Here is a 21,509-nt window from a genome sequence, read left to right as displayed (position 1 = left end):
AAACAAAAGCAATTATTTTACCTTTACATTTGCAGCCAACAATCTACGTTTATGGCAATTCAAGCAGTATCTGCAATCATTTTAATTAGTATTTCTGTATGCGATAATTTGTATTTTGATGAATTTTCGATATTGCGTAGCCTTAATGTTTACCTCCTGAATGCAGGATTATAAAAAAAATACAGACTATGTGCTGCCATCTCTATCACTGAATGTGTAAACTAAAGACTGGTTCTTCTCCAGTTCCCAGTAAAATATTGAAAGCCTGCATCAGTGGAGGTTTGAGCCAGTTCACTGGAAAGCTCTGCTTTTTAAAGAACGTCGATATCAGTGCAGACTGGAGGCTGCAGCCACTACTACACAATCAATAATTCACAAACCCTCCTGCACACATTTGGATCACCACAGAGTCCATTGTCTATGTGATTAAATGTCTTTGTGTCCAGTCTGCTGTAAACTTACTTTTAATTTTAATGTGCATGAAAAATGGACTCGATCGTTTCCTGTTTTTCACATTCTTTTCATTCGTTTCTCAGTCAGAAAGGAACTGTAGTTGTTGTGCATACTGATAAAAGGTGAGACACAGATGAGTGAGACATTCCCATGTGGATGGACACACACACACACACACACACCCAGTATCATATCAGCTATGTGAAGAATTCCCCTCTCTTAGCATAACTCAACACAGCTTATGAAACTGCCAGCTAACAGACAGACAAAGCCACAGTGTAGAAGTCACCAGGTCAATCAACAGGCTAAATATATCAACTCATATTCAGTACTTCAGGAACTTACATTTGTGTCACATTTTACTGCAGTGCATGTGGACTTTTTTTTTTATTTGGTCGTAGATTACAATGCACATTCAATGTGAGGGAACACCCTCACTGGGTTAAAAACGAAGCACGAAGGTTAAAATTCTGCTAACGGTAAACAAAATCTAACCTTAACCCAGCAGATTATATGTGTGCTGCTTCAACAATGCATTTTGAATTTGCCCGGCTGTGAGAAAGTGCATATTTTACAAGGACCATGAGATATAACACAAAATATTTCATACCCACAGGTTAGGTTTAAAATGACAGCAAATTGACCCAATCAGGTAAAACACCTGAAACACACACACCCTCGCATACACACACACACACACACACACACACACACACACACACACACACACACACACACACACACACACACAATGGTGAACAAGAAAAGGCAACTAAGCGATTTGCTTTCACCTCTTCTCTCATCCACTTAACTTAAGTAAATCCGCTGCTTATCTAGCACAGTATAGTCACTGTCCATAAACAGTAAACTTGTATTACATCACAGGGAAAATCAGTCCAGCCAGACGAGAACAGACAGACCCAGATCCCCTGCCAGATACCCATCCAAGCCTGCCCCATAACACGGACCAGGTCCTGGGCCAAGGCCATCAGACCATCAGACATTAGGGAAAAGAGACACTGAGCAGAACAGAGTGTGTGTGTGTGTGTGGGGGGGGGGGGGGGGGGGGCTCAGAGTGAAGGGTGCTACAGTACATCAATTTCTATCCATATTATTTGAAGAAAGAAAATTGCTACATCAACTCTGCTTTGTTTCTCTTGACTTCAGCTGGCACCGTCAACATTTTAGTCAGTCGTTGCAGTGTTTTGCTGGCTACACTTCCTGGAACTTAAGTGTCCCAGGAGAGGCTGCAGAGTGGCAGAGACAAAGTCAGCACAAGATGAGAATAGAGACGAGCTCTCCTGAGGCTCCCGGGCAAAGTGAGCACAGTGAACGCAGTTTTCATCAAAGGGCCAAAAGGACGTCGAGCGAAATCTGTCTGGACCTCAGTGTATTACTGAAATTCCCACTTAGGGCCAAACTCAAGAAAAACACTAAAAGACCTCATACTAGTCTATCTACTTTACTCTGATCTACTTCAACAAATGTTTACTACACAGCATCGCAGCAGATAAGAAGACAAACAGCATTTCCACAGGCCACAGTTGATTTGAAGAAATCAATCTTACCTTGTCTATTTCCTGCTGCAGGACTTGCTTGGCGACTTCCAGGTCCTGCAGTCGGACCCTCAGCTCCTCATTCTCCTTCTCCAGACGACTCCTCTTCTTCTCCCCACTGTCCAGTTGACTGTGGAGGCGGATGGAGACGTCCTTCGCCACCTGAGGAAGCGAGAAAGAAAGATGAGTTCAGACTAATGTGTCCTACAACACACCATCCATAAAACAAAGTTTGGAGGTTTGTGTAGGACTCTGTGCTGCACTGTGGAGCCAAGAATATAACTTTTCGCGGATTTCCGGTTTTCGGATACCCAACAGCATTCTCGTGTGTTTTATGGACAAAGCAGAGCTCCATGAGACAACAATTCCAGGAATTTAGCGTATTGTGACGATGAGTGCGGTAGTCAACATCATGTGTTACATTTCCTGTACTTAGACTGAGGAGGAGCACAAAAACACGAGTTGGTCATCTTTTTTCACACTTTGCTGACTGATAGGATCTGCAGAGGATTTAAATGATCAAAAAGTTGTATTTTGCATAATATGTACCCTTTAAATGCACAGTGTGCAATTTCTCAATTAAAACAAAATAACTAGTTTGAAGAAACCGGGAAGCCCCATGGGATTGTGGGAACTGTTGCAGGAAGTTATACTAGTGACAGGTAAAGTGGGTGATGTCATTAAAAGGCGATGGATTGTAAGAGATATTGGAAACATTTTGGCTAATGTACGCTTACTACTCATATAACATTAGTGATGGATACATACGCCACAAAATCAGATTTTCTATGAAACTGTAATTTCAAGATATTTTAAAGATATTATTGTGTAACTGTGTTACACAAAGAAGAAATGAATTGCCCACAACATGACTCAGCTAAAATGGTGATATTTATTTACATATGTACAGTCTATGCATGGTAAAGCACATGATGAATAGGCTGTTTTGGATTGTATTGAATTTACATTTGTATCTCTCTGATATCCGATCCAGTGACTTTCACCAGTATCGCACTGACACTTACATTATTAGTCTTGGAACATTTAGATATTTTACTGCAGAATGTTTTATATGATGACATTGCAAACTTTCGGAAATTACACTTCAATGTGTGTAAGGGTAATTTTGCTGCAAATATCATCACCTAAGAGAAAACACCATTATGCTTTGCAAAACTTAACTAGTGTGAACATTTTCTGGTTTTAATATAACTGACTCAAGCAGCAGATGCAGAGCAAATTTCATCGTTTACATGCAGAACTTATCCAAGGGAGAACAGCTTAGGCTTTCAAAACAGCCATACCCTAATACATTAATACAGCAATCCAACAAAACAGGCAGACAAACATGTAATGTTCGTATTCCAAGTGATGACTGAGCATGACTCAGCGTGAAGCAGAGACATGAGTAGCTCCAGCAGTAAACAGATCTTAAATCCACCAACAATAGTCTGTCATCATGGGATTTTGCAAAGGAGATTATTTTTAATGTGGCTCATCTTTGTGCAGATAAAAGACGAGTCTCATGTTTCATATCATTGTGAGAAGTGTGTCAGAGCACAGGAGCATTTATTTCAGCCGAGACGCTGTGAAGTGTCTTCTGTCAGCAGGAATTCTCTGCCTGTACACCCTCAGTGTTTTTTTTTAATGTAATAAAGCCAAGGAGTATGGGAATATAATCTAATCTCATTAAAAAGTCTCATTACCCAACTCAAAAGTTACCCCCAATGGCATTCACTCATTAAAAGTTTCTCATGTCAAAAAGTCAAACTAAAGTCAACTCCCTGATGAATATACATAATACATAACACAATTATTCACTTTATGCAATGTTAGTATAATTTAGTTTGGTCAACAGTATTCAATGAAACTGAATGAAGCATCATTTCCGTTCCGTACGTGACAGACACACTTCCAAATGTCCTTTAAATCCTGCTTTAGTGTTGTGGTAAAACTTCCGGTTGTTTTTCGGATGCCATTACCCTCGTCGGCACTCTCATATGTTTTACGGACAAAGCAGAGCTCCGTGAGACAACAATTCCAGAAATTTAGCGCATTGTGACGTCCCAATGAGCACGGAAGTCAACATCGCGTGGTTTATCTCCTGTACTTAGACTGAGGAGGATCACAAAAACAGGAGTGAGTCATCGTTTGTCACACTTTGCCGACTGATCGGGTCTCCAGAGTGCTAAATATAAGGATTTAAATGATTAAAAAGTTGATTTTGCATAATATGGGACCTTTAAATTATAGTTTTTACTGAACAGCTGTAAAATACGCGTGAAAATGTCTCCAAAAGAGTTATTCAATGTTAGAGAGACGCGCTTGTGTTCAATCACTCAAACCAACTCATAAAGAAACTCACACCTCATTAACCTTCACTGATTTAATCTAACAGAATAATGTCCGATGTTTAGTGTCTGATGATTTAAGAGCCTTATAACAATTAGAGTGGGGGCTTCATTAATGTAGTATGCGCAAATCATTCGACTAAACATGATGAAGACACATGGACACACTATTGTCCTCTTGTAACCTGCCACATGTTTTCATTTGACTACATGGAAACAAGTTGTTCAGTGCGTCTATTCAAAGCACTCCTTTAATCAAACCTGTGTCACATCTAAATAACCAAAGGGAGTTTCTTAATGATGTGAACATCTGTCCAATAATATGCATCTACTGTGATTGTACAGCATGGATAGTAAGTGCAGCTCGAGTGGCCTCAACATAAACAACACTTATAGAACTCATAATAATATGTGAGGGCTTATACTGTATGTGTGTGTGTGTGTGTGTGTGTGTGTCTTTGTCTGGTTTCATTCACATTTGTACAATATGTGTCTCACAGCTTCTCATCAAAATATGTGTGCGCGTGCGTGCGTGCGTGTGTGCATGTGCACATAAGTAAAACACTGCCACTGTGCAGCTGAGTCCCACAATGCCCCTCTGTACTGCCCACTCTCATTCTATTCAGTCACTCCCGAAGCTCCACCACGCTCCAATTCATGTTTTAATATGTTGGTGTGTGCGCGTGTTTTCTCTCTGTCAGATTCTCTCTTGTTTTAGTTCCTAACAGTTCCCCTTGTGCTTAACTGTTAGTTCTCTTTTCTCCAGTCACACACCCCCCTGCCAGAAACTCCATAACATAGCCCAGTGTTAGCCAAGCCTTTTCTGCAGGGACCGACTTTGGCATATAAAACAATTTAGGGTAACACTTGCAATATGGAAACAATATACTAATGGTTTTTGTATTGTTATTGGGGTCGTAATGTTTGGGTAAAACCTATCTTATTTTTAATGCAATTTCCAGTTTGCAAAAACAATGTAATAGTGTTGTAATAAGTAGTTTTGTAATAACAATTATGATGTTGTCATTGGCTATAAATTAGCTATAGCTGATATATTTGGCCAAACTTCTGTTTTATGATTCCCTGCAGCTCCTTTCGCAAACTAAAAGTAAGAATAAATCTCCATGAACAGTAAGAATTTCAGCTGTTCTGATTTGCTTTACCTCAACAGTCAAACTGAATCAACATAGGGACATCAGAGCACAGCGTGTTTATTTGTCTGTGTCAGTGTCCAGCAGAGAACAATCAGAAAACATCAACATCATCTGCATTTACATTTACTAAAGCACGTCTCTAATGAGCTTCATTAGATCATTAGATTCATCATGGACTGAACTGGACAGAAACACTGTGCACTACATGTTATTAAAAAGTAAAAAATAAGACTCCTGGTGGTTTGGGGGCTTCTGTATATCTTCCTACCCCCTCATCTCTCTGTCCATCCCCCTCTCTCCTCACTTCTATAACGCCCTGCTCTCCAGCCATTGACTCCTAATTAATGCTGTTTTGCTTTTCTATGTTCAAGGCAAACGTGCAGGAATTTGACACCAATGAAGCTGTTCAGTGTGTCTTACCTTAGCAACTAGAGCTATAGCGTGTAATTAGGATTCAGCCTGAGTGCAGCCGAGCTGGGAGTGTGTAAATGTGTGTGTGTGTATGTAAATGTGTAAGGAGAGGAAGAGTCTCGCTCTCTCTCTTTCTCGCTCAGCAAATACGAAACACTCACTTCCAAACGTACACAGTTAAAAAACATGGGGTGAAAACACATGCAAAGGTTCCATATTTCATTTACAAGCACATGATGATAAACAAGTGCATGTTATAGAGTCGGCCTCAGGAACGTTTTTTTTTACCCAGTTCAGTACGGACACACGGAAGAGAAAGCGGCAAACGATCTTGTGAACGGAAAGAGTGCGGATCAGCACTTCTCAGTGAAATTAAGGTACACATGTAGGTAGGCAGTAGTCTTGTTGCCTTATATATGGAAAGTATATCAGTGACTGTATATAAAAATACCCTGTATATACATACTCCCCTCTCTTGCTGTCGACACACAGACACACACACACACACACACTGGCCACAGGGCAAACAGAAATATTGTTCAACAAGTGGCAGTTAGTCATCAAAAGGCTCTTTTTTTATTTGCACTGTATGTATGTGTGTGTGTGTGTGTTACTGCATTCAACAAACAGACTCTTATTCATCCTTTTTCACACACACACACACTCACACTCACACACACGCGCGCGCACACACACACACACACACATGCACTAACCCTAACTGACTGACTGATAAAATCTGCAGGGAAAGAAGTCATTAGCGAGATGACCGTTATGGAACACGTGTACGTGTGTGTGTGTGTGTGTGTGTGTGTGTGTGTGTGTGTGTGTGTGTGTGTGTGTGTGTGTGTGTGTGTGTGTGTGTGTGTGTGTGTGTGTGTGTGTGCGTCACTCATCGGTTGCTTCCAAACACACACACACCCCCACAAACACGCACACACACACTTAACAGGATGAAGAACTGGTTGTTTCTGACAGCAGCTGCATGTTCATTTATTTTATGCAAACATAGGTGAATGTTTCACTTCACTGAAAAGTGTTAGCAGCATCTAATTCCAGTGTCGGGTTCATTAAAAATATTGTTATACTTGGTTTGTGTGTGTGCAATCTTCAGTGGCAGAGTAAACTACAGGCAGCAGGTTAGATGAGATATAAGATAAGCCATGATTATGGCCCTATAGGACAGGCTCCATCAACAAGAAGCAAAGTAAATGAAGCGCTCCCTAAAACCCCTGCCTGTATGTGCCAAACATAACAAGAGAACCAGGCAGCTCCAAGTTTCCTGGACATACTGTAATTAACATTTACAATAAAAAACAGAGTAGAAGTGGAGAATATGTTTTGTTCATTTCAACAAAAATTATTTTCTCTGGATTTTAACTTGATTTAAACCTTTTTTGACATACGTGTTCCAGATTGGGACTGGTGAACTGTCCAGTGTGAACCCGCCTGTCGCCCTATGTCAGCTGAGACTGGCACAGCAACCTCCACGCCACCGTCATGTGGAGGATAAAGTGGTAGAAAATGGATGGATGTTCCTGCTGATGTTACATCACAAGAGTAATCTGCTACATGTCTCTATATAAAGCCATTATGTGTGTGTGTATGTGTGTGTGAGAGAGAGAGACACTGGCGTGACAGCTGTTCCAGGACAGGCTGTGATCCATCTATCTTTGGACTGAGGGAGGGAACAAGAGAGTGAGGAAGGGAAGTGACAAAGTGATGGAACGTGATAAATGACGTTGTTTGACGGTTGTGTGCGACCTCACCTACAAGACTATTTTCACATCTGTTCATCCATCGATCCGCTTGTGTACAGTACTTAACTCTTGCAGTATTACTTATAACGATAATCGCTCAATTATTTTTTAACCTGACTGTTTAAAATGTCAGAAAATAGAGAATAACAGTCAATGTTTTGCATTTTTAGATAGGATGGCTGTCAAACAGACAGGCTAAGTTTGAACCATATTTGAACTTTCTTCAAAAGAACATTGTGCACGGCATCAGTGATACTGCTTAGAATTTTAAATAGGGCGGCAACTAGCGATTATTTTCTCGATTCATCGAGCACTTAAAATGTCCAAACCTGGAAATTAAGATTGTTGAATGTCTTGGTTTTGTCCACTAAACAAAATGATTCACTTTTTGATTTTTTTAATATGGAGCAAAGAATATATATAGAAAATATTCACATTTAAGAACAACTCAAAAACTCCAGCAGGAAAAGTGAAAGAAACATAGTTAAGTGCAGTGAACTAACCAGAGAGCATATTATTAGCCGACTACATTACTTTAATGAACAATAGTGGCTGTCCCCATTAGGGAAACTTAAGTTGTGCTTTAATGGCACACAAATCTTTGTATGGTGTTGGTCGTATTTCAGTAAAAAGCTTTAAAACCATTTAACAAATAAGATTCTGTTGGAAGTAACATTTTGAAGGGGACATATTATGCAACATCAACTTTTTAATCATTTTAATCCTTATATTTGGGACTCTGGAGGTCCTATCAGTCACCAAAGTGTGAAAAAAGATGACTCACTGATGTTTTTGTGGTCCTCCTCAGTCTAAGTACAGGAGATAAAACATGCAGTGTTGACTTCTGCGCTCATTGGGACGTCACAATGCACTAAATTCCTGGAGTTGTTGTCTCGCGGAGCTCCGCTTTGTCCATAAAACATGCGAGAGTGCTAGCGAAGGCAACGGTATCCGAAAACCGGAAGTCCACGAAAAGTTCTATTCTTGGCTCCACAGTGCAGCACAGAGTTCTACACAAACTTCCAGCCTCAGAGGATTTATATACGTGTACAGATACATGTTATATATGACAGCAATGTGCCTGCTAGATCCTGCAAATGATCACTTTTCCAAATGCTAATTGCTGTTAGCTCCCAGTAGCCTCTGTGACTGATTCCTGCCCCTTAAGTTTTGTTTCACTTTTTTTTTCTTTTCTTTTTAAGGTGGACCTAAAGAGATACTACTAAACCGAGCATTCTGAACAGGGCTGTTTTGGCAGGGTATTTGAACTGCTGTGGTGCTTCATCCTTAAGGTATTTTGACCAAAGCATGTCACAGACATGTTCATTAGGACACCAGGGAACTAAGTTAACTTGGAGAAATAGGGTTTAATATGACTCCTTTAAATGTATCAATAGGTGGTTTACACAGCAGCAACAGCCTGTTTATATGCTCAAATCAAACACCCACTTCTGCTGTTCACTGTGCTGAAAAAAACAGCGGGAATGGTGGATATAGATGGCGAGAAGAGGAAAGTGTGGACTGATAAGGAAATCACAAAAATCCTCCTATTAATACCTTCAAATATTATCAATATCTATCGGTGAATTTTAATTGACCTCATATCAACATCTATTGGCACTCTTTGTTTACGTCATCAATCTGCACTGATCCGTATGTGGTGCTATCTCAGAGAACTCCCAATACTCCCTTCACAGCACCTGATGGAAACGCAGATAAATGTGCATTTTCCTTTAGAGAGTCTTTGAAAATGGTCTAAATAGTCACTATACATGACAGAAATCATCAACATATGCAGCCGATGTAGCAGTATGATGTAGTAGTATAGTAGTACAGAGACAATGCATCATCGTCACTGCAAACACGCACAAACATGGACAAACATTTACTACTTTTCAACTCTTGTTTCAGTAGAGAGACCGAGATGGAAGAGAGATAACATTTTATCCGTCTCTCTCTATCTGTCCCATACATTCACAGAGAGCATGTGGAGATGAGGCTGGTAAGTGGCCTTGAACAGATGATTACACGGGATACTGATCTGATCAAATGACCTGGGGTTACATGCACTTCTTAAGGTTATTGTTAGAAAGTATTATCTCAGAGAGGGACAGTTGTGGCACTATGACAGACTCCGGGGATGAACTCTACATTTACTCTTACTGTAATGTCTACAGAGTCTTCATACAGTGACATGTGTAGTATAAATATTATGCATAGCACTGCTAAGTTTTGATTGGTGTTCGCTCCTTATTTGGGCAGCGAGCGACCAGAGTGAGGACACACAGCTGCCCACTGTTTTCCATTCTGTGCGACAATAAGCTAAACACCATCTCTACTAAAAATACAGATGTGAGATGAAAATGTTTTCAGCTGACAATACCACGAACAGCATGTTTTGTATTAATGGACTCATATTATACCCCATTTCTCCAAGTTAACCTAGTTCCCTGGTGTCCTAATGAACATGTCTGTGACATGCTTTGGTCAAAATACCATAAGAATGAAGCACCACAGCAGTTCAATCACCCTGCCAAAACAGCCCTGTTCAGAACGCTCGGTTTAGTAGTGTCTCTTTAGGTCCACCTTAAAAAAAAGTAAAACGAAACTAAATAAGGGACAGGAAGTTACATCAGCCACAGAGGCTACTGGGAGCTAACAGCAGTTAGCATTTGCAAAAGTGATCATTTGCAGGCTCTAGCAGGCACATTGCCGTCATATATAACATGTATCCACTGGGACAGATAAATCCTCTGAGGCTGGAGGTTTGTGTAGGACTCTGTGCTGCACTGTGGAGCCAAGAATAGAACTTCTCGCAGACTTTGCAGACTACCGGTTTTCGGATACCGTTGCCCTCGTCAGCACTCTCGCATGTTTTACGCATGTTTTAAAGCCTTATTTTACAGTGATACTTTATCGTTTGGCACCTAGAGAGTTGTGTTCTCTGCTGAGGTTTTCTGAAAATTACACTGAAAACTGGACCATGTCATCTAAATAAGAAACGTCAAAGCTTTTTGGATCGTGTAGGGGAAAAAAACATAGATATTGATATAAAAACAACAACAAATGTTTGCCAGTTTCTTTGGCAACTATTTGTGTTGAAATGGCTGGATTTCGCAAGGTGTTAATAGAAATAAACATCACCTTTCTTTAGGTAAACTCACGAGACAATACTTTTTCTAAATCGTGAAAAAGTTCAGACGTGTCACACAATTTATGGTGTGTGTGTGTGTGTGTGTGTGTGTGTGTGTGTGTGTGTGTGTGTGTGTGTGTGTGTGTGTGTGTGTGTGTGTGTGTGTGTGTGTGTGTGTGTGTGTGTGTGTCCAGATGTCTGTAGCCTGTGGGAATGAGAACAGTGTGTGAGTGTGACAGGAAATGATGTCATAAATTCTCATGGAGATTCTGATGGATATACACCCTGTGAACTCACTCACACTCTCTCACACACACAATAAAACAAGAGCATGTGATATAAAAAAAGGGGGCGTTTTATGTCACGCTAATTGATTTTCACAAAGACAAAGACTCTCTGTTTCACACTTATTCTCATTCCAGATTTTCTCTCTCCTGAAGGAGCAGCAGAGGTCACAGAAACACAGAAGGGGTTCACACCCATTCAAAAACACACAGACAGACACATGTTCACATGTTCTGATTTGTGTGCATTTGCATGCGAGTGCGTCATTAAATCAGAGCCTTAAAGCATCAACAGCAGTTAAGCCAGTTACTTTAGAAAAGCTGCTCAGCTGAGAGACCAGCAAGTCAAGGTCAAGTTGGACAGTACAGTGTAAGCCCTCCCAACAGTCAAGAAAAAACCCTGAAAAACTGTCACGAAACACATTCACATTTGTTTCACGATGATTCTTAGTAAACTCAGTGGCGATTCATCTCCATGACACACATGAAACGATCCCTTCTTTGTGCACACTGCAGAAAGAGCTGTAAAGTCTGGCTGTCTGTGACTTTAAGCAGCAGTGAAACAGTCATTTACGGGAAATAAAGCGTAACTGTGTGTGAATAAATCTGTTCCTTTTTGAAAAGCTTTGTTTTTTTCTGTAGTTACACTACATATAACACTTGACAGGAGCTGAAAATAATCATTTTAGCCTTGTATTCATCTATTATCACACGCTAAACTCTTCTTCCCTGACCCTCTTTTTGGAGTCCCTGCTCGAAAATGACATCCCCAAACTAAACAGAGTAAATCTCTGCAGTTACAAGCTCTATGTGGATTATCTTGGTATCAAAATAAAGAAAACACTGTGTGGAGCGTAATAACAACTCTGTGACTCTTCATTTACGCATACCATAGCTCTGGCTTACATTGGTCAATTTGGGTAATTGACAGGTATTTTTTTAAACCTCTAAACCGGTAGAATCAGACCCCGGTCTCCAAATGCATGTGAATCACTTCATTAGGGAGTCAAAAGGACATAAATGCCGCATTTGTGCGGACATTTGCCCGTCTCTAATCAGAATGATCTGATGTCGCTCTGTAATGATGAATCAGACCGGGAATAGTCCCAAAAGCATGCTGGAAAGTGTAGTTCTTCATTAGAAGTGGTTTTGCTCAGGTGGAAAAAACTTGTTTTGATAAACAGCAAAGGTAAGGCAACATTTCTGGTTGTATTTCTTGAAAGTCAGTTGTTGTTTTGCTCTTATTTTGGGGCTGGATCCATGAATCTTGGTCGTAGAGTGATAAAAAATGGTACCGCTGGAATCTGTGGATTCTTTTTTTGTTTACATAATCACGCTGACGCTCCGGTGCCCGCTTTTCAATGTGTGCGCTGTAACATTTTTTTATGCTCCTGCTGGTTTGATCCATCGTTTCATGAACATAAGAATGGTTTATATGAGCTTTTGGTTTCTGACCTTTCTGTGGGTATGCAGAATGTCTGTGTTAAAGCTAGTAATGGTTTTATGACGCTTATGTCGCTGCATGTGACGCTGCCCCCAGGGGGCAACCGGTACTGGGGGAAGAAGAGGTTAAGTCACCTTCTCTGGCTTGTTAGCCCTAATCACAAAAGATCTCGAGTGATTCTACCTTTCATGTAGTGTATGATACATATACTGTATTTTTTTACAACAGTTCCGTTTACCAACTTTGGGGGAAGCCCAAGAGCGAATCCTACATTGCTGTGGTGTTCCCATCACTTTTAACAGCTATTGTACCGATTTTCCAGTCGAGCTGATGAGTCATAGTCAAGAGAGTGGGTGTTGGTTTTTATTAAGCTAAATGATGAATCTACCAAAATAAACAGAGAGAGGCTTTGCATGAGTTTAATGCCCAAACACAAACACACAATCTGTAACTTGAGTTACTTGACCCTGTTGGAGAGCAGACACAATGAGCCATGTGTTGAGGGAGAGAGGGAGACTCGGGTTTATTTCTTTCAGTTTGTCTTTGCTAATGCAGCAAACATGGGCTGAATATTTCCAACTCCTCTGTCATCTCTGACGTAACTCTTTCTCTCTCGTTTAATATTCAAATTCAAATCAGACCTCCACTCAAATCTACTCCATTAAATTCAGCTAATTCATCCCAGATTCTTCCTCATAGTGTCCCTGGCGAGTTTGTTTTTCTGTGACTTTCTCTCTCTACGCCTCATCCTCCTGCTCTGATTGGCTTTTTTTTTTTTGAATTTTCAAATAGTGACCACACCCTCTTTTTTTTCCCCCTTTCCGTCTCAGCCGTTGATGTTTCCCCCCTTCTTCCATCCTTCCATCCTTCCTCCCCTTCCTTCCAAAACAACCAGATGGTGAGACAGCGGTCAAGAGACAGGCAGCAACAGCAGGCAGAAAGCACTCAGAGAGTGACATCACAGTCTCCCTCTCTCACACACAGACACACACTCCCACTTGGTATAAAGGCCTCATTGTGTCGAGCCATCACATGGAAAATGTTGGAAGATCGTAGTGAATTTGACAGAGTGTGTCCACAATCCAGGGTCAGTGTGACAAAAAAACAAAAAGAAACAGATACACAGAGGCTTTACCCTGAACACAGTGCATTTGTTTAGAAATGGACTTAATCAGGGATTCCTGAAGGGACTGGAAAGACTTGGTTTTGGGGCTAGGGTAGGAACTGAGTAAAGGTAAGGGATTTAGTTCTGATGGTTAAGGTTAGTGTGTCCATTTTCTGTCACCGTATATGTGACGTCTATGTATGTTTCTAGAGTGACCTAATGACATGAAATAACATGAGTTCAGATGAAACAACTAAAGTGGCGTTCAGTCTTTCTAAGTCACCGTGAAAAGTAGTCCACACTACATATTTTAAACCGGGGGGGAATTCCGTAAAGAGAGGAAGCCTGACCTCGCCACGGTCTCATGACTTCTACATGATGAAGAAACTGGGTCATGACGAAATGTATAAACAAAATCCTTGTATAAACTTAAGACAGCATGGCTGGCCGATGCATCATTTCCCTTAAGGTCAACTATAACTTTTTCAGTCTGATCACCACTAGATTGCCAACTAAAAAAAATGAGAGAAGCGGGAGTAAAACTAAACTCAGGCGACTATGACTGGTACAGAAGACGATGGAGCCGAATGTCCAGCTGTGACACACCTTCAGCACATCGGCCTACATCGTTTCAAGGAGAGGAAGGACACTCACTTTGACGTCTTGCTCCAGCGTTCGTATCAGTTCACCGTCCACCTGCCCCGTTTGTGCCACGCGGAGAGAGCGCCGCTCTGCCTTCCTGAGCCGGTACTGCAGGATGCGGCAGGTCTTATTTGCCTGTAAATCAAAGACAGCAGTCATCGACGACATCAGCTGCCATTTAAATACACCTGAACACATGCAGAATTTAAACATGTGACAGCAGTACGTAATTAAGTGTGCAATTGAAGACGGCACAGTTTCTTTAAATGGTCGTTTGGAAGATTATCGATTAGCGCATTCCTGTTTTATATATTTAAACAAGAGCACCATTTGAAACCAGTCAATATCACACACACACACACACACACCTGCTCTAGCTGTTGCCGTAGGTCCTGCAGCTGGTAGACGTCGTCTTCCATGTACATGTCTCTCATCTCCAGCATCTCAGACCGCAACTCTTCCATCTCATCCTGGACACAGTGAAGAAAGAGTGTTAAATATGTGTTTTTCATGACACAGAAAAGGGTGTGAGAAGTAGAGCTGTTACAGTTTGTGCTGTAGAGACTTAAAGAGGAGCACATTGTGCACATTTGGTGCACAGAATTGGATCATCTATCCCTATAAGTATTTTTGCCAGAAATGAAAGCCAACACCATCATCGTCATCTAAATCAGAATAAATCCCACCACTCACCATCTTTAACAATTTTATTGCATTATCAGGATAAGCATTATAACAATGAGTGAGCTCCTAAAATGAACTGCTATTTAATATTAAGAGATGTAAAGCTACGTCGTAAGCAGCAGCAGAATGGTATATTCAGGGAGATAATGAGACACTGTATTGATTCACCCTTTTTCTCAGGGGAAGTACAAAGAAGGTCAAAGGTTGGACTAATAGAATAGATTAGATTACCTGAGAGGAAACTAACAGTCCCTACAGGGAGATGCAGTCCTTTCAGAGGCAAGCGATAAATGGCATTCCGATACTAAAGGTGATATTAAGAAAAACCCTCAAAAATAAGTCGGTCCACGTGATTACTTATAAGAGGAGCCGTTATCTTCTGCAATGTTAAGATGTAGATAAATTATTAATTTCTGCTCAAGGGCAGGAATTGGATCAACCGTGTGAATCCTATTTGGAAAAAGAGAGTGTATCAGCAATAATAATTAACACTGCATGAAGAATACTGGGTCACGGGACAGTAAGAGAGACAGGTTACACAACATGTGTGCGTTGGCCAAACTCACAGAGTTGTGTGTTCATTTGTGAGTGATGCAAATTTTGCTATATTACTTATTTTTTTGTATTATATATTATATTACTATAATTCATTTTTGATTACTATAGAGGAGGAGGGCCTAGTATAAGCTATAAATGCTTTATCCCTCCTCCTGCACCTGTTTTTATCTATTGTGTATCGCATTAAATATTATGTATTTTTTTTTTTCTGTGCAAATAAAACAAAACAAAACAAAACAAACAAAACAAATGCAAGTCAAAGGAGCAAGAGTATCGGTTGTATATGTAGTAACGCTGTCAGGATTTACTACTGTGGAAAATGTGGGTCACCTTCTGCAGCAGCCGACTGTAGCAGCCACAAACCTCTGCGTGTGTGAACGTGAGAGAGACAGGGGACCACGGCGGGTTAGTGGGTGCAGTGGTGTGCACAGACTGAGGTCAGGTCTGTTACCCTCACACACTTGCTGATTCGAGTCTTTACCCCTCACACACTAACACATTTCTGTGACAAAGTGTGACCTGGGGTCAAAGGCAGACCGTCCAGGACCTCTGTATGGACCTCCACACATTATTGAGGAGGTCAACTTAATGCTCCTTCAACTTAAACGATTGAACATTTGACATTCCCCGATGATGTGAATTTAAGGACACGGAACAAGTGAATGCGACAAGAGCCTGAGAGCCACCACTGACCTGCTTTTCTCAGCTAACTAAAAGAAGAACAGGGAATATGGTTTGTATCATGTGAGCAAGCATCAGGCAGTCAGGACAGGGAATCAACCAGATGTCAGGCGTCAGGTCAGAAATGATCTCCTGTGGTAACTGTCATCAGTGGAGGGGGAGAATATTTCCCTTACATTTTTATGTCTATGAAAGTGATATATAATCTTCAATAGTAATATAACAAAGTTCCAGCACAGGCATATTGAATATTGGCCACATTGCCCAACCTTACTAAGAAACATGGTGTTACTGATTCAGACACAAACGTTCTACATGTGTTTATTTACTGGCTCACTGAAAACATTCTGTGGTGATGATTTCATTGTTGGTCGCTTTCAACAGTGCCGTGTAAAATCAACGGAACACTGTAAAGTAAAGTATCGAGTTACAAGCTGCACAGATGCTCAACAGTTATCTTCAATTGGCGTCACAGGACAGTCATTCCTGACAAATTAAGTCCAGACAGAGAGTCTTATCTTTGTGAGTTTGTGTCAGATCCAGATCCTGCATGTTTTTTATGCGCAGCATGTGTTCTTCAAACGATAAGTCATTTCATTACTTAACGCCATACACTTCGTCACCTGAAGTAGAAAAGGTGGAACATCATGATTGTTCACAACCTATTGTGTCATAGCTTCAACTGATCCAGACAAACTCAGTTTCCAGCTATGGCCGTTCAGTTATATACAAGCACTAGCAGGGAATCGATTTATTGAGTGAAGTGTGTATGCCTCTGCTATGCTACTTGCTAAATGTTGGAGATTAATGTGTGTTTTGGGGATTTTTCTTAACACATTTTAGTATCGGCTCAGTTCGCTCATAACTTCCATCAGAGCATGTACCAAAAATAGCACCAGGTACCAGGTACTGTCCCTAATGGAAAAGCAAAACAAACAAAAACAGTAGAGCCGAGCTGAGCCGCACTGCAACTGCATAGTGGAATAACTTTGAAAACGTGTTCTTCTGTACCCTCTTCTATTATTTCCCAGCTTAAGAAGCGGTTAGGAAGATGCACAGAGCACACAGGCTGGCTTAGTCCAACTTTGAGAAGTCAGTTTTTTTATATGCAGCAAAAGGACAGGCCTAGGGGATTATACTGAGACTCATCAAAGACTTAAACGATGAGCACTGGGGTCAGAAACTAAAAGAGTGACACGGCAGCGGAAGCGTGTGGTTAGGGTTTGTTTTTTTTGTTTTTTTTATAAATCACGACCACACAATTTACAATCAACACTTAACAGCAGCAGCGTGTTGTTTTGATCTTTTGATCTTCTGATCACTAACCAGGTGGTGATCCTCACAGCTGCAACAACAGACGCAAGCAGGCTCAGTGCGCTGCAGGGGTGGTCTCATAAGTTCTGCCGCTCTGCTGAAAGTTGTCCTACTGTAGATTCAGTTAACAGCACTGGACCACCAGCCACATGCACACATACATGTCTAAGATGTTGCACATGAAAAAAGTAGTGTTGACATTGTTTTGGTCTTTACATTACTATATATAGCTACAGTCTGAGGTGAAATCACTAAGTGATGTCTTGTTTACATCTCAAAAGAGACATGCATCACTTCATTTTGAATGTAAAGCAGTAGTTTCCTGCATTTAGAGGTCTAAAATAGTCAAATCATGAAGAATGAGTTGATTGATCACCTACCACTAAAGTGACTTATTTGAACAACAAAACAGATCGTTATAGATTCATTATCTGACTTAATGCAAACGTTTATGCACGTTTATGCAAACCATAGAAGAGCATTAGATAAACACTGGATCTTTTTTTGCAAATGGTCCATTTGATGTAAAAAAAAAAGAAGAAAAAAACAGTCTAAACTGAACTACAATGTTAAATTTGTGTGTACCATTTGTTTTCACATGAGCAGCAGCTCAATGGGTGTGCCGACACTTCATATCAGCACAACGATCAATAAAAAAACACCATCAGCTGTGTGACTATAATCTGCAGAGATAAAAGACACATTTAACCAAGTCTCTCAACACTGTTGCAGAATGCCTGGGAAAAAAAATGTGGTGGTCCTTTCTTTTAGTACTGTTAATCAATCAATCTCCCTCCCTAATCAATCTCTGACAATTATTGGCTTGTCTGGTCACTGCCAGTTAGTGCTTAGGTACATGCTAATGTAATCGATCGCACAGCTAATCAATCACTCTCAGGGCAGAATGGGTCTGCTTCACTGGTGGATCCTCATATATTACATGTCACTGCCTGCAGACCTGAGAACACTGAGAGACGCCTATAGTATTGAAACCTGATGACATACAATCCCACAGAGATTACAGATGCTAGTTATGATGCCGTGGGGGTCGTAGAGTTGTTGTTTTTGTTACAGGTATAGCTGCATTATATAATATAATATATATTATATTTTACACAGTTTACGTCAAAGAAATGAAGGAGGAACTTAAGTATTTTACTCTTGTAAGCAGTCAAAAGACTGTGAAGCAATATAAACACCGGGCCCTAAGGAAAACGGCCTGCTCAAGGATGTCAGTCAAACACTTAGGTAAATTAGCAACGAGGCAGAATGAGGCACTTTGCAACTGACGACCCTCGGGCTGCTGAATAAAATCCGAAACACCGCCCCGCCTCCATCATCATGTGAGCAGGAGGACAATAACACAAACAACAACAACAATGAAGAGCTGCTGTGTGTACATAACCCTACATGTTATTAAAAGGAACAGTCGGCTGTAGTTCTACTGACACACATTCACAGAGCACGCTGACGTTTTTATGGACCGGGCCTGGTACTCACTCACACACTTGTTCTCACTGATAATGTCAAGGAAAAACAGATTTTAGCCTCTCACTTAAAGGCTCACCTCATAATATCTATGTCCGCTTAAGTCTATGCTATCTTAAGAATATGTCTGCAGCTTTATTTCACTGTTAAATCGCCCTTTTAGATCTGGAAGCTGACGGTTTTACAACACTCACTCTCCAGCACCAAATCCCATAAATAAAATGAGAGATTTTAGTTTGAAGGGACGCAGGAGCTGCTGGTTTTCCTGCCGCTTCTTTCTGACACCAAAGTCAGAAATATAATGTTGTGGGGGCAGCAAGGGATTAACAAAGATTTACAATATCGACTTTGGTGCAGGGAGTGAGCAGTGTTCAAACTTTGGTTTCCAGCTGGAAAAAGGTGTTTAACTGTGAGGAAAAGTGTCAAACATATTCTGAGGGTATCAAAGCAGGTGTAGATTGTATTGTAGTCTTGTTAAGTTATTTAAATCTGTTTTTAACTTAGGTTCCCATTAGCAGCCATGTTGTGAGCCAGAGTAGCAGATTCAAACTGGTTCAGTCAGTGATGGAAATACATCATACAAAAAAAAGACTGAACTGTCGCTTTATTTTGTATATGTTACAGGTGTTTCACATTTTGCTGATTCATATGAAGTCATGGTTTGCTCATTAAGACTCAAATCTTAAAATACTCTCCACACACTGATTAGAAAACAAGACACCTGGTATAATTATGGTTTAAATGATATGTCAGTGAATGAAAAACTTCGATACAGTAGGTGTTGATAATCCTGCAGAGCCTGTTTAACTCAGAGAGTCTGGGACTTACTTTGAGGTAATCGTTCTCAGATCTCAGCTCTTCGATCTCCCTCACGAACTCCTCATGCATCCCGTCCATGAACTCCTCTGTGAGGTCTGAGAAGGCCAGTGATGTGCTCGCTGGAACCCTGCTGTCGAACGACGTGACGGAGCGCTCCTCGCCGGGGGATATGCTCCCTTCCCCCGTCTCCACGCCGAGCGACAGGCGGTCCTTGTCGTCTCTGTCCTCGGAGGAGCAGCCGGCCTTCACGCTTTGTTGGCCGACTCTGTCCGACAACACGCCATTCCTGAGCGGCTTGTCTCCGTCCGGCCCGCCGCCCCGGCTGCTCCTCGACTCGGCGTCGCTGCTCACTGCATCCGCGGAGAGCTTGTTTTCCTCTGAGGCGCAGTCCGACAGCTCGGAGCTGCTGTCCGTGGGGGAGAGTTTACCCGCGGCGCAGCCCGAGTCCTTGGATAAATCATCGGATCCGATGCTGGCGTCCGACGCCTTCCTCCGTCCTCCGCTACTTTTGGCCGCTTTGGCCGCCGTGGATTTGGACATCGCGGCGTGGGAGGAGGATTTACCCGGTGGTTTACCGCCACCGCTCTTCTCTGCTTTCCCGTCCCTCCCAGCAAGACTCCCCACCGGGCTGCGCCGAGAAATGCGGCTTCCCAGGTGGATGCCTCCAGGTTTGACGCTCAGAGTCGGCGTCCCAATCCCTCCTCGAATCTTTGTGAGCGACCACCCGGCGACATCCTTCGGTCTGGCCGGTGAGGGAGCCCGGTTTATCATCTTCTTCTTACCGCCCGGACGCTGCGCGGAGATAACCGCAGAAAGCTCCGCGGCGTGAGAGCCGGGCACCGCGTGCAGCGTCTGCCCGCTGTCCGAGCCCTCAGTTCCGTCTCCGCTGTCCATCTTCTGCCGGAGATGGAGTCTCCTTTCCTTGGGCGAGGCGAAGAAGGGGTGAGCCGGGGAGTTATGGACATCAACCTCCTTTGTTTTTGTCATTCATTCCGTTTAAGACGAAACAAGAAAAACAGAAATGAAACCTCCTGTGAAGGGAATGAGGCACAAGTTGAAATAAACAAGTGCAGAGCGACACAAAAGGAGGCGACCGCCCTCAGCTCGTCCACGAGTACCGCAACTAACCCGGGTCTAACCCTCACCCAGGACCAGGAAGGAGGAGACACAGTCCAAACACACAGCTAACCCGGGTCCAACCTTCACCCAGGACGAGGAAGGAGAGAAGCCCAGTCCAAACACACGACTAACCCGGGTCTAACCCTCACCCGGGACCAGGAAGGAGGGAGCAGAGTACAAACACGCCTGAGAAAAACACTCGTGCCCACTGCAAATGATTCCGCTTTGTTCTCATGTGTCTCCTTCCAGGCTCCGTCACAGCGGCCGGCTCCTGGTCATGGCAGTTGTGGGTGAGAACAGAACAGAGAGGTAGTGTGGTGGATTCGGAAACCTCTCTGTGTGTCTGTATGTGTCTGTGTGTCTGTCTCCTTGTCTCCGCCCAGATAACGGGATGCAGCTACAGAGAGTCACTCCTGCAGCTCTCTGTCGCCACCACCACCACCGCAGGACAACAGAAAAACACACTGAGCTGGAAACATTATTGATGAAGAAAAAGCCGCCTTGGACGCTTATATTGTTAAAACGTTATGTGTCCTGACGTGTTTTATGTTGT

The 21,509-nt window shown here is 42.0% G+C and overlaps 1 protein-coding gene across 1 annotated transcript in view; it reads right to left on the bottom strand.

Moving 5' to 3' along the window:
• The window catches only part of mtcl2 (microtubule crosslinking factor 2), a gene marked incomplete at both ends in the record, with an annotated part of 81,081 nt that extends 60,257 nt beyond the window's left edge, over window positions 1-20,824 (bottom strand). Inside the window, 4 exons of the mRNA XM_083895433.1 lie at window positions 2,022-2,171; window positions 14,306-14,428; window positions 14,662-14,763; window positions 19,847-20,824. Of these exons, the coding sequence (XP_083751559.1) occupies window positions 2,022-2,171; window positions 14,306-14,428; window positions 14,662-14,763; window positions 19,847-20,824 (1,353 nt within the window). The remainder of the gene's footprint in view (window positions 1-2,021; window positions 2,172-14,305; window positions 14,429-14,661; window positions 14,764-19,846) is intronic.
• Between the last annotated feature and the right edge of the window lie 685 nt (window positions 20,825-21,509).

Source organism: Microchirus variegatus, assembly GCF_963457635.1.
Source record: "Microchirus variegatus genome assembly, chromosome: 9".
Classification (NCBI taxonomy): domain Eukaryota; kingdom Metazoa; phylum Chordata; class Actinopteri; order Pleuronectiformes; family Soleidae; genus Microchirus; species Microchirus variegatus.
Note: the sequence above shows the minus strand (reverse complement) of the source record. Positions and strands in the feature narration are given on the sequence as shown.